The following is a 14,301-nucleotide window of genomic DNA, read 5'->3' as shown; positions in this document are numbered from 1 at the left end:
CATCAGTGGAAACTGTCCATGTTAGTGTCCACCCTCAGGTCCACCTGTCCAGTAGTCCTGTCCTTTTCTAGTGTCCACCCTCAGGTCCACCTGCCCAGTAGTCCTTGTCTCCACTCGTCCTGTGGACGGTCCACAGCTGTGAACACACAAACAGACTCAGATCTGAGTTCAACTAATGAAGAATGGAACTAAAACCTGTAACCTGTATGGAACTAAAAGTGTTGTTTCTAGTTTTGTTCGTTGTCCAAAGTGCAGAGGACGGTTTGTTTCTGTTTTTCTTTTTCCTTCTTTTCCAACACAAACATTCCGTTTGGTTTTGTCGTGTCAGTTTGTGTGTGAGAGGAAGAGTCCCTGTGTTCACAGACCATCCTGTTACAGCTGCAGTAGAACCAGGACCAGGACCCTGTAGAAAGACAGAGTTAGGAACAGGGTCAGGGTCAGGGTCAGGGTTAGGGTTAGAAGGACCTGGACTTGTCCTGAGAAAGATGGAGGAAAACCAGCCCAGGTCTGCAGGAGTCCACAAAGTTCCACCTCAGATCAGACAGATGCTGGTGACCCAGAGGGAATACAGAGGAGGACCAAACCCTGACCCTGACCCTGACCCTAACTCTAACCCCTGACCCTGACCCTAACAGGATGAGACTGAAGGATCAGGACCTTCTGCTCTGGATCCTGTTACAAATACTGGAAACACCAACACCAGCTACAGCGACACTGTCCTGTTCTGACATCTGGTCTGTAGACCCAGACCAGTCTGTGTCCTGGTCTGCAGACCCAGACCGGTCCATGTCCATGGTCCTGTCCGTCTAGTTTCTACACATGGGTTGGTCCTGTTGGATGTTGGACCACATGGTTCAGGGGACATGAAGGAACCACAACACCATGTGCAGACTGTTCTGGTGGAACACCAGCCTGTGTGGATGCAGGACATGGACTGTTCTAAACTTAAACTGACTAACACAGGGTGACCAGGTGTCCCACATGGGATCACCTGTCCCCACTTTGTCCCACAGTGTTCTGTTTTTGACATTCCATGACTACCAGTGGACTGAAGTCAGACTGACATGATTGACAGTGATCAGCCACAGCCTCCCACCCACTGATAGGAGGAACTGAACAAAAGGGGTGGAGCTACAGGCACCATTTTTATATATACACACACACACACACACACACACACACACACACACATACATATACACTATATTTCCAAAAGTCTAGTCTCCTCCATCCCAATCCTCAGACTCAGCTGTTCCAGTCCCTTCCATGTCCACAGGTGGATTAAATCCAGCCCTAGGCATGCAGACTGCTTTTACAAACATTTGGGACAGAATGGGTCTCTCTCAGGAGCTCAGTGAATTCCAGCGTGGAACTGTGATAGGATGCCACCTGTGACACAAATCCAGTGGTGAACTTTCCTGGCTCCTAAATATTCCACAGTCAGCTGTCAGCTGGATTATAAGAAAGTGGAAGTGTTTGGGAACGACGGCGACTCAGCCACGCAGTGGTAGGCCACGGAAACTGACGGAGCGGGGTCAGCGGATGCTGAGGCGCAGAGTGTGAAGAGGTGGACGACTGTCTGCAGAGTCAATGGTACAGACCTCCAAACTTCATGTGTCCTTCAGATTAGCTCCAGAACAGTGCGCACAGAGCTTCATGGAATGGGTTTCCGTGGCTGAGCGGCCGCATCCGAGCCATACATCAGCAAGTGCAATGCACAGCGGTGGATGCAGTGGTGTAAAGCACGCCGCCACTGGACTGTAGAGCAGGGGAGGAGCCTTCTCTGGACTGACCAATCGCACTTCTCCATCTGGCGATCTGACGGACGTGTCTGGGTTTGGCGGTCTCCAGGAGAACGATACTTGTGGGAGCGCATTGTGCCGAGTGTAAAGTTTGGTGGAGGGGGGGTTATGGTGTGGGGTTGTTTTTCAGGAGCTGGGCTGGGCCCCTTAGTTCCAGTGAAAGGAACTGGGAATGCTTCAGCAGAACAAGACATTTGGGACAATTCCACGATCCCAACTTTGTGGGAACAGTTTGGAGCCGGCCCCTTCCTCTTCCAACATGACTGTGCACCAGTGCACAAAGCAAGGTCCATTTGGACATGGAGGACAGAGTCTGGTGTGGATGAACTGGACTGGCCTGCACACAGTCCTGACCTCAACCCCATAGAACACCTTTGGATGAATTAGAGCGCAGACTGAGAGCCAGGCCTTCTGTCCAACATCAGTGTGGGACCTCACAAATGTGCTTCTAGAAGAACGGTCCAAAATTCCCATGAACACACTCCTAAACCTTGTGGACAGCCTTCCCAGAAGAGTTGAAGCTGTTAGAGCTGCAAAGGGTGGAGCCACGTCAGACTGAACCCATAGACTAGGAATGGGATGGACCTGACATTCATATGGGAGTCAAAGCAGGAGAGGGAATACTGTTGGATATATAGTGTATGTATGTATGTATGTTGTGGTCGTCGTTATGTTTTAGTTTTGAACCAGTCCCAGTCCCAGTCCTGGTATCAGTTCCAGTCCCAGTATCAGTCCCATTCCCAGTCCCATTCCCATTCCCATTCCCAGTCCCAGTCCCAGTCCCAGTATCAGTCCCAGTCCCATTCCCAGTATCAGTCCCAGTCCCATTCCCAGTCCCAATATCAGTCCCAGTCCCATTCCCACACTCAGATGTTTGTGAAAGTGGACTCACATTAGTTCAGTGTCAGAAACAGGAAGTCAGCGGTCTAACATGAACAGTTGTAAACTCATCATTCATTCATGGAACTGTTGGACAGACCAGTGTGTTCTGAGTGAAGCCCAGCCATCAGCAACGTCTGCAGAAGGAAAGGTCTGAAAGAGGACCACCCTGTGGTTATTATAGAGCTGTGGATCACAGCACACACTCCTGCTTTAGTACCATGGTGGTCAGAGATGGTGGGGGGTGGGGGGCTGGACTTCTGCCAGTGCTTTATCTCGATGACGATGATGATGCAACTATGTAAATAAAAACAGGACTGAGGCTCCTGGAGTCCAATCACAGATTTAAAGACATTCACTGACATTCATTTGACCTTTGAAGGTCACCCCAGGTCAAAGTCTTTAGTTTGGACTTTTTTTTCTCTAATTCAGTTCATTTTAATTTGTTTTTAGAGCAGGTTTGATAGTTTTTATTAGTTTTCATTTTTTTCTAAATGCTTAGTTGTAGTTCAGTTTTAGTTCAGTTGTAGTTCAGTTGTAGTTCAGTTGTAGTTCAGTTGTAGTTTAGTTGTAGTTTAGTTGTAGTTTAGTTGTAGTTCAGTTGTAGTTCAGTTGTAGTTCAGTTGTAGTTCAGTGGTCTCTTTTCTCTTCTTCTCTGTGCTCCTATTCAAATCAATCCCAGACAGGACTCTGCTGCTTTAGTCTCCATGTTTCCAGGTAGAGTGGGGACCAGAAGACGACTGGAAACCACAAGTGAACACAAGTGACGGAGCAAAAAGTGTCGTATGGAGACAGCACAGAAAACTGAGAGAGACAAAGAAATCCATTGAACATCAATCCGACATTGACAAAGACCAAAACCAAGGGAATTTCATCCATAATTTTTATCTGTTTTAGTTAGTTTTGTAAACACACAATACAGTTTCAGTTAGTTATGTTTTTTTTCTTTTAATTAATAGTTTTTATTTATTTCAGTTAAGGAAAATGTTTTTACAATTCTAGTTTTGGTCATTTCATAGTTTTCGTTAACGATAATAACATTGCTCTAGGTCAAAGGTCATAGCACCAAATGAAAGTCTGACCCTAACCCTGACCCCTCCACATATGAGGGTTATAGTTGTGTGAACTGGACCGCTGGGTGGACAGTGACATGTGATCACATGATGTTGAACGTGTGAAAGGTTTTAAATGTGTTCATACAGCGGTCACATAGAGAACACAAGAACCTGAGGGAACCACTGACCTGGAATCAGACCAGTGTCAGTGATCGCATTTATATCCTGAAACTGCACATGCACTGAACCAAGAGACTGACTGACTCTGTCTCCTCCCCCCCGTACAGTAACTGGTGTCCCTTCGTGCACAGGCGTCTCCTCTCTACTCCAGTCACTCATGGGACAGAGTGGTTCAACATGGAACACACCAGTTTGTGTCCCAGTGGAACTCCAGGCTGTCGTCTGGTCATGTGAGTAGACAACTACAACTGCATTTCCCATCATGCCTCTGAACTGTAAACAGGAAATGCCACTGCACATGTCACTGGACACAGATTATTACTGCGAAAAGAACCCAGTGTCTCCAACTGCTGTTTTCTGTCCAAACAGTCACTAGAAGGTTCTAAGTGACATCATCACCTCATTTGCATAATTGTGAATGTTCATGTAATTGTAATGAACGATGTAGGACAGAGGAAGAACTGTTTACAGTCAGAAAGTGTGACTAAAAACAGCCTAAATGTGTTTAGAACACCAAAGGAACTACACTGTGTCACTTCTAGTGTTTTTAAATGTCCCCATTCCAACTGTCCTCCTTAAACTGGGCCTGGAGACCGGGTCAGGTGACCCACAAGGATCAACTAAAGGAACAAAAATAAACAAAAATGAACAAAAGAATCAACAAAATGAAAAAGATAAAGAAAATAATCAAATATATCATATATGTGTGTGTGTGTGTATATATATGTGTGTGTGTGTGTGTATGCATATGTGTGTATGTGTGTGTGTGCACGTGTGTATATGTGTGTGTATGTGTGTATATATGTATGTGTATATGTGTCTATATATGTGTGTGTGTATATGTATGTGTATGTGTGTGTGTGTGTGTGTGTGTGTGTGTGTGTGTGTGTAGGTCCAAACCAGCCACCAGAACCGTCTACAGACTGGTTCAGAAGAGCGTCACCTCTCTGCTGTGGCGCTGTTGTCATGGATACAGAGGAGTCAACTGTGAGGACACAGGTGAGTGAGGAGCATGCTCAGTGTGAGTGAGGAGCATGCTCAGTGTGAGTATGTCCATGTGGTGTTGTCCAGGTGCTGGTCTGGTTCTGTACCAGCGTCTGGAGGTTTTTACTGAAGGACAGTGAATGAATGTGAATCTGTGTGTTTAGATCCTGATGCTCAGATGGACTCTGACAGCTCCTCTATGAGCGGAGGACCAGGACCAGGACCAGGATCTGGACCAGGACCAGGATCTGGACCAGGACCAGGACTTGGACCAGGACCAGGACCAGGATCTGGACTAGTACCAGGATCTGGACTAGTACCAGGACAAGGACGGGCTGAGCCCCCCCCTCCAGGTAACCTGTGAGCCCTTTGTGTGTGTTTCCTGCCTCTCATGTGGTCTGTTTCCAGTGTCGGTAAAACCGGTCTGGACTGAACCCAGCTGATGGTTTTGGACTCAGATAGCCCTTTGGCCTTTAGGGGCTGGATTCAACAAACAAACCCAAACTGAGAGGCAGCGCTCACCAACACAAACCCCTCCACATGCTGAGCTCTGCTCCCACCACACCTCTGATTCAACCCACTTCCTGTTCCTGTGAGCTGAGCCCATTCAAGCACAATAACAGGAACACCTTTAAATACAGTGGACGCCTCCGCACTGAGCCCCCCCAAAGGACACAAGCAGAAAGTAACCCCCCCCAAAGGACACAAGCAGAAAGTACCCCCCCCCCCCAAAGGACACAAGCAGAAAGTAACCCCCCCCAAAGGACACAAGCAGAAAGTAACCCTCCCCCACAAAGGACACAAGCAGAAAGTACCCCCCCCCCCCCAAAAATGACACAAGCAGAAAGACCCCCCCAAATGACACAAACAAAAAGTAACCCCCCCCCCCCGAATGACACAATCAGAAAGTATCCCCCCCAAATGACACAAGCAGAAAGTAACCCCCCCCCCCCCCCTCAATGACACAAGCAGAAAGTAGCCCTCCCCCCCGAGGCTAAAGGGCTTTCTATTATTAAGTCCACCTCTGCACTCAGTCCTGGGAGGATTCATGAACCAATCAGGAGGAAGAACAGGTTTAGTCTGAAAACACTGAACACACATTTATCTGCCTCCTACAGACGATACTGTAAATGGACCCTGAGAAACCAGGACTGAACCCTGTACAGGACCTGAACCCTGTACAAGACCTGAACCCTGTACAGGTCACTCACAGAAATCCTCTGAAACTCCACAGTTTAACCTACAGCTCCGTTCACACTGCACACAAATGTGACTCAGGTTAGATTTGTGTGTTTCAGGTGTTCCTCTACAGTATGCAGACCCGAACCAGGAGCAGAACGACCACCAGGGCCCAGACAGCAGACTGTCCGACTCCACCTTCCAGAACCACCAGAACCATCAGAACCACCAGACCCACCAGGGCCCAGACAGCAGACTGTCCGACTCCACCTTCCAGAACCATCAGAACCATCAGAACCACCAGACCCACCAGGGCCCAGACAGCAGACTGTCCGACTCCACCTTCCAGAACCACCAGACCCACCAGGGCCACCAGGGCCCAGACAGCAGACTGTCCGACTCCACCTTCCAGAACCATCAGAACCACCAGACCCACCAGGGCCCAGACAGCAGACTGTCCGACTCCACCTTCCAGAACCATCAGAACCACCAGACCCACCAGGGCCCAGACAGCAGACTGTCCGACTCCACCTTCCAGAACCATCAGAACCACCAGACCCACCAGGGCCCAGACAGCAGACTGTCCGACTCCACCCACCAGAACCAGCAGCCCAACACCACAAAGACCAGCACCCAGAACCAGAACCACAGACAGCACCACTACCCCCATGACACACCCCAACGTGGGCCAGGCCCCTACAGCCACTCCCACACCCTCCACCAGCCTGGTAAGTGTGGGTGTGGTCTGGTGAGTGTGGGTGTGGTTTGGTAAGTGTGGGGTGTGGTTTCAGTTGTATTGGGTTAATGCATAGATATGGTGGGTGTGGTCTTCATCTCCTATGTGTACTTTGATTGACAGCTGATTCCTGCTCAGTCTGACTGTCAGAAGTTTGGTTTGATTGAATTTATTGATTTTATTATTGATTTATTGATTTGCTGAGCTGTAGATGGGCTTATGGTACAGACGAGCAGTTAGACAGTCTGTATACAACCTGTGGAGGATACACACATATACACACATATAGACACACACACATATATACACATACACACACACATATATACAAATATACACACATGTACACACATATACACACATATAGATACACACACATATATACACACACATGTACACACATATAGATACACACACATATATACACATACACACACATATACACACACGTACACACACATATATACACATATACACATACACACACACATATATACATATACACACACACATGTACACACATATACACACATATATACACATATACACACACGTGTACACACACACACACACACACACACACACACAAACACACACATATAGACACACACACACTTCCGCCACAAGAAATCCTTTGTTTCTTCTTTGTGTGTGCATGTGCATGGGTGTATATGTGTATGTGTATATGTGTGTATATGTGTGTGTGTGTGCTATAAGATGACATCTGATGCTTTATTTACCTCCTGTGTCACCACACCACAATGTGCATTACGTCTCACACACACACACACACACACACACAGGAAGTGTGTGTGTGTGTCACTTCCTTCAGTCTGCCTCTGTTCCCCACAGTGCTCTGTTGTCTCTGACCTTTGACCTCTCTGACATTACATCATCCTTTCTGCTCCAGCTTGTTTGAGTTGGTTTTAATGTGTCTGTCGTTGCCGTAGTAACCCCCATTACTCATTAATATGACGGTTATGTTGGAATACTGTTCTCATGTGTGACATTTTCCCATCCATCCCTCTGACAGTCTTTGGAAACAGGAAGGACCTACAGCTTCCTGTCCAAGCACCACCTCACTGTAATGTGACCTTTGACCTTTGTGTGTCCTGACCAATGAAAACAGGGTTTGATGACATCACCGTGTGTGTGTTTGAAGGGGTCAAGGGTTAAAGGTGGATGTTTGGGTCTTTAAGGGTTAAAGGTGGACGTTTGGGTCTGTAAGGATTAAAGGTGGACGTTTGGGTCTTTGATGGTTAAAGGTGGACGTTTGGGTCTGTAAGGGTTAAAGGTGGACGTTTGGGTCTTTGATGGTTAAAGGTGGACGTTTGGGTCTTTGATGGTTAAAGGGGGACGTTTGGGTCTTTGAGGGTTAAAGGTGGACGTTTGGGTCTTTGAGGGTTAAAGGTGGACGTTTGGGTCTGTAAGGGTTAAAGGTGGACGTTTGGGTCTTTGATGGTTAAAGGTGGACGTTTGGGTCTTTGAGGGTTAAAGGTGGACGTTTGGGTCTTTGAGGGTTAAAGGTGGACGTTTGGGTCTTTAAGGGTTGAAGGTGGACGTTTGGGTCTTTAAGGGTTCTGTGTCATGGTGTTGTGTTCATTGTCCCTCCAGGTGTGGACCAGGTCCAGGCTCCGTCCGTCCCCTACCTGGACCCCTACCTGGACCCGTCCCCAGTCCTCCCGGTCCCCCACATGATGGCCCTGGTTCTGTCCCAGCTCCAGCCGGTCCTGCAGGCCTTTAACCGCTCCCTGGAGCACCTGACCCTCCAGGTGGGGGATCTGGTCCGGGACGTGGCCCAGCTGAAAACCATCCAGTCGCAGGTGCAGCCCCGGATTGTGGGTCTGAGGGAGACCGGGTCGGAGGTAGAGCAGGAGGCGGAGGAGAGCTGGGACGCCAAAGTCGACCAGGTGGATCAGAACCTCAGGGAGGTCCAGAGGCAGCTGCAGCACCACCAGGCCCAGGTGGAGGAGCGGCTGCACTCCCAGCATGCAATGCTGCATTACAACCTGACCACCTTCAAGACAGACGTGGACATGAAGCTGAAACGGCACCAGAAGATGCTGCAGGTCAGAACACCATGACAAACACCAGCATTTATTTGAATATTACCCTGTGTATTTGGTCTGTTCAGTGTAAATCCTGTCTTTCTCTATATTTAATCAGCTGATTCTGTAAACCACAGCTGTCAAACTCATTTTACTTCAGTTCCATATTCAGCCCAGTTTGATCTGCAGCGGGCCAGACCAGTAAAATAATGACTGAATAACCGATAAATAATGACAAATACAAGTTTTTCTTTTTGTTTTAGTACAAAAAAACTCAATTAAATTATGAAAATATTTACATTTTACAAAAACAGATGTGAATAACCTGAAAAAACAGAAATTTCATGTGAAAAATTAGAGCAATTTGAAAACTATTCTGCCTGGACTTCTTATTTCTACATGTACATTTACACACAGTGTTCCATAAACATTTGGTAACAGACAGAATATTGTTCAAATGTTGAAGTTTGGAACTAAAATTTGAACAGCTTCTCCAATATTCCATCTGTTATTATTATGAACACAACTGCAGATCCCAGTGGATCCATAAATGCACCAAACATTTAGGAACAGACAGAATATTGTTCAAACTGCAGATTTCAGGTTGTTCATCTGTGCTTTTATTTATGCATTTATTTTGTATTTTATTGTGAAACAACAGTTTTGTAAATGTTCATATTTTCAGTGTAATGGGATTTTTTTCCACATAGTTTTTCACAGTAAATGTGTGGTTGTCATTCTTTCTGGGTTATTGTGTTGTTCTTTTGACTGGAGATCCCATTGGTCTGTATGTGGAACCTGAACCACCTGGACTGTTCAGGTTCATTTATGCACTTTCATCCTGCAGGGCCAGAATGGAACCTTTGGCAGGGGGAGGGGGGGCAGATTTGGCCCCCGGGCCACATGTTTGACACCTATGCTGTATGTTCATTACAGCTCAGATTACAGTGGATGGTTCTTCTGTCAGAAACAGATCCAACTGAATAAATAGTTTCTGTTTCATGAACTGAACACAAACTCAGTGTGTCATCCACTGGCACTGATCCAACTGCAGGAGTTTGACTGGAGAATCAATGATGTAGTCCAGGGGTTCCCAAAGGGGGGTACACGGACCCCCGGGGGTACCTGAACTGTTTTTCGGAAAAATACATTAACCCTTACAGACCCAAACGTCCACCTTTAACCCTTTTGGGTCTTTAAGGGTTAAAATAGTGGCGCTTACAGTAATAGTCCCAGTCTTAAACTGGTCCTTATCTGGTCCCAGGTTAGTCTGCAGGCCATTAACTCCACCCTGACGGAGCTGAAGCTGGACCAGGACCAGATTCCCAGTGGTCCACAGGAGTTTTCACATCCGCCCCCCCCTCCTGTGATGCAGATGTCTGACACCTCGGCCCTGTGGGAAGCCTTAGAGAGGCTGGACAACACAGTGGTCAACAACACCGTGAAGGTCAGTGGGCCCACGTTGAGTTGACCTCATATCCAACTGTCTGTAAATAATCTGTACATAAAGACACGACCAATAAGAGAGACAGGCCAAAAAAAGTGGAGCTCCAGCCGTTTCCACGTTGTGTTTGTTGCAACCATATGACATCATATGGTTGCAGCTGCGGTTTACTTGTAGTAATCCCACCCACTGTGCCTCGGTCCAAAGGTGACGTCGCTGATGGAGGACATGGAGGTGACCTCAGGGAGTGTTCAAAAACTCCAGCGAGATTTCAAGGAGCAGGAGAGGCGGATCAACCAGACAGCCCGGACTGGTCAGATCCAGTTCATGGAGACGGGCCTGGAGGTGGAGGCGGCCAAGGTGGCGGTGCTAAGCCGAGTGGCGGAGCTGGCGGGGAACCTGAGCGTCCAGGGCCAGCGTCTGCAGGAGAACGTGGAGGACATAGACTACCTGTACACTGCCCTCTACAGGCAGACCAACGCGTCCGCGGACTGCGACTGCGGCGGGCTGGGCGCCGCCGTGGCTCAGCTGGAGAAGAGCGTCGCTAACGTGACGGCGCTGGCCGTCGACAACAGGTTAGCTCTGGAAGAGGATGGTGACGGAGAGGAGGGGCACTGGGGCGGAGCCAGCGACTGGGAGCCGGCGGTGGAGTCGGTGCAACGGGAACTCCAGGAGGTACCAAATGTTTTTACAACATGGTTCATACTTTAGTTCTCAGCTGGTAAAGAAGTATTTTTGTCAAACATGTGAACATGAGCGTTGGTGTTGTTGAATATTCGTAGTTTTACCGTAACAGTGTTTTTAATGTGAATATGGCGATATTGCCCAAATTTGCACACACAGAAATCCAGTATAAGGTGTATAAAAGTACATACTCACCAGTACTTCTTGATTGTAAAAACTAGCGGCATTGTACCCGTGGTGCCATTGTACGATAGCATGAGAGGCTAAAATCTCCCAGCATACCTCACAACATTTGAATACGGACATAAAAGTGTGCCTAGTAGATAGTCAGGTCATGTTTGTATTCATTTGGTGAGTTTGGTGGAGATCAGGCCTGTGAAGGCTGAGGTAAACCTGGACAAACGCCCTCCTGTGATGGAACATCGGGACATTGATCGGACGGACAGGCACAGAACGTGCGTTCTATAGTAGGAGGACATGAATGCTACTCTGACGGCGTATCAGGGCCACACAGGAAAAATATAAAAACACTCATCACTACGAGAACAGTCGTAATATTTCGAGAGTAAAGCCATAATATTATGAGAATAAAGTGGTAGTTTTCAAACAACTAATAATTTAATGACAACTAGAAAAGCACTCGGAGAGCGCAAACCTCTGCCAAGGCCGATCAGTGGGCCTTCCCATGCCCCCCCCCTCCTTTACCACCAAAATGTAATCATTTGTTCCTTGTACCAGTATCAACATTTTCTGAAATTTTCATCCAAATCCATCCAGAACTTTTTGAGTTATCTTACAGACAAACCAACGCCGGCAAAAACAGAACCTCCTTGGCGGAGGTAATAATGTCGTTCTCTTATGGGATTAAAGTCGTGATATTTTGAAAATAAATTCGCAATAATGCGATAAAAGTCATGATTTAGAAATTGAAAGCCTTTAGTCTTGTTGATGACAGTTTCCGGTTACAGCGCTGGCTCTTCAGTCGAACACTTCCAGTCAGTTCCTCCTCCACAAAGACACAGCTGACTCCAAATCCATTCGGTTCTTCTGACAAAACAAACCAAAACGTGTGCGAACTGTCGTCAGTGTTCTTCAACTAATGCTAATGTGTTGATGGTGGGCGGGGCTAATAGGCTCAGTTTTTGGCCATTGTGCATAAACCCCAAATGAAAGTAGAACCTCACAAAAAGTTCCAAGTTCTCCATTATGCGACGAGTGGGTACGACTGTATTCTCCTACATTGTGATATTTTTCCACCTGTTTTTAAATTATGACGTTATTCTTGTAACATTATGGCTTTATTCTAAAAATATGATGACATTATTCTCATAAAATTACAACTTCATTCTCGTAAAATTAGGACTCTTTTTGTATTTGACTTCATTCTCATAAAATAAAAGGTTTTATCTTGATTTTTTACGACTTTATACTCGTAGTGACACGTCTTTTTATTTTCCTTTGTGGCCTGAATGCACCGTCGTATGTTCTATCATGTGTTATAAAAACACTGGAAATACCTTTGAATGCAGCGCTGTTTGTCTGCGGTGCAGGTGAAAGAGTCGGTGGCCTCAGAACTTTCCAAGTCCAGGACTGTGGAGGACCATCTGGCCCAGCTGGGCCGCTCCATCCAGGTCCAGATGGGCATCGCCAACGGGCAGCAGGACCAGATCAAACGCCTGGTGGCCTCCTTCAACTCGCTGCTCAAAGACGCCATCCGCCACAGCGACGTCCTGGAGCTGCTGCTGGGGGAGGAGGTGCTGGAGTTCCTGGAGTGGCCCGTCCAGGACCAGGAGGCCCATTCCATCCCGGTTCTGAAGGAACAGCTGAGGCAGCAGCAGGAGCAGCTGAGCAGACACCAGCTGAGCATCGCATCCCTGCTGCGACCCGGTCCAGGTACCAGATCCAGTTCATATTTACCCAGAACATTAAGATTAGCTCCTCCTTCAACCGTCACCTTCTCATGGTAGAGGAGTTTGAGAATCTTAATAATCCTTGGAGCTCTGTTTTTGTGGTCATTCTGCCCCTGGTATGGTCTCCCATGGTAGATTGGGCCTAGATGAAGGGCTAGACCAAGAACAGTTCAGGAGACCCTGCCTGTAGGGTTACCGGGGCTCTGCCCTGGAGCTAGGCCTGGGGTTGGGGCCCATGGAACGCCTGGTGGCCGGGCCTTTGCCCATGGGGTCTGGCTGGGCCCAGCCTGAACTGGACACATGGGCTTGTCATCCGGTAGGCCCGTTGTCCTGTAGGCCCGTTGTCCTGTAGGCCCATCATCCTGTAGGCCCGTTGTCCTGTAGGCCCGTCATCCTGTAGGCCCGTCGTCCTGTAGGCCCACCATCTGCAGAGGGAAGCAGAAGAGTCTAGTACTTTGTGGACTGGACCGCAGACCAAAGCTGAGGCCTTGGCGGTCTGATCCTCAGTTACAGAAATTGGCTTTTAGGACATGGAATGACAAGGGACTCCATTGTCCTATTGGGGTCTTCAACGTCCACAAACCATCTGGCACTTGAGGGGGGCAACTGGTCCACACTGTGTACAGTGGGACAGGGAGCTGCTAACGCCAACTGAGGATATATTTGGGTGGTGGAAGGAATACTTTGAGGAGCTGTGGAGGAAACGGAGCCAAGAGACCAGGAGATAGGTGGACCAAACTCCGAGGCAGAAGTTGCTGAGGTTGTGAAACTACTCAGCTGTGGCAGAGCCCCGGGGGTTGAGGAGGGGTATCTGAAGGCACTGGATGTGGTAGGGCTGTCTTGACTGACACGCCTCTGCAACTTTGCGTGGACAGTGAGGGTGGTGGCTTTGGAGTGGCAAACTGGGGTGGTGGTCCCCATCTTTAGGAAGGGGGACCATAGGGTGTCTTCCACTCCTCAGCCCGCCCCCCGGAAAGGTCTAGACCAGGGTACTGGAGAAGAGGGTACAGTCGATAGTTGAACCTCAGATGGAGGAGGAGCAGTGTGGTTCTGGTTCCAGGCATGGACCTGTGGACCAGCTCTTTACCCTTGTTAGGGTGCTGGACGGGTCATGGGAGTCTGCCCATCCAGTCCACATGTATTCTGTGGATTTGGAGAAGGCTTACAACCGTGCCCCCGGGGGCATCCTGTGGGGGGGGGGCTCCAGGACTACAGGGTGGATGGTCCCTTGTTAGCGCCCATTCAGTCCCTGTGCCAAAGGAGTGCGTCTGGTCCACGTAGCCGTCAGTAAGTCGGACCTTTTCCCAGTGAAGGTTGGACTCCCCCAGGGCTGCCCTTTGTCATCAGTTCTGTTCAGAACTTTTATGGACACTTTCCAGGTGCAGCCGGGTTAGGGGGTG

General features: G+C 48.2%; 1 protein-coding gene across 1 annotated transcript in view; it reads left to right on the top strand.

Moving 5' to 3' along the window:
- LOC115434203 (multimerin-2-like) overlaps positions 1 to 14,301 on the top strand; it is a 39,272-nt gene that overhangs the window by 12,911 nt on the left and 12,060 nt on the right. The window contains exons 2-9 of the mRNA XM_030156009.1: positions 4,024 to 4,146; positions 4,809 to 4,915; positions 5,065 to 5,253; positions 6,199 to 6,807; positions 8,430 to 8,884; positions 10,128 to 10,310; positions 10,515 to 10,982; positions 12,542 to 12,884. Of these exons, the coding sequence (XP_030011869.1) occupies positions 4,024 to 4,146; positions 4,809 to 4,915; positions 5,065 to 5,253; positions 6,199 to 6,807; positions 8,430 to 8,884; positions 10,128 to 10,310; positions 10,515 to 10,982; positions 12,542 to 12,884 (2,477 nt within the window). The remainder of the gene's footprint in view (positions 1 to 4,023; positions 4,147 to 4,808; positions 4,916 to 5,064; positions 5,254 to 6,198; positions 6,808 to 8,429; positions 8,885 to 10,127; positions 10,311 to 10,514; positions 10,983 to 12,541; positions 12,885 to 14,301) is intronic.

Source organism: Sphaeramia orbicularis, chromosome 15 (genome assembly GCF_902148855.1).
Source record: "Sphaeramia orbicularis chromosome 15, fSphaOr1.1, whole genome shotgun sequence".
Classification (NCBI taxonomy): Eukaryota; Metazoa; Chordata; class Actinopteri; order Kurtiformes; family Apogonidae; genus Sphaeramia; species Sphaeramia orbicularis.
This window is presented reverse-complemented; position numbering and strand designations above follow the sequence as displayed.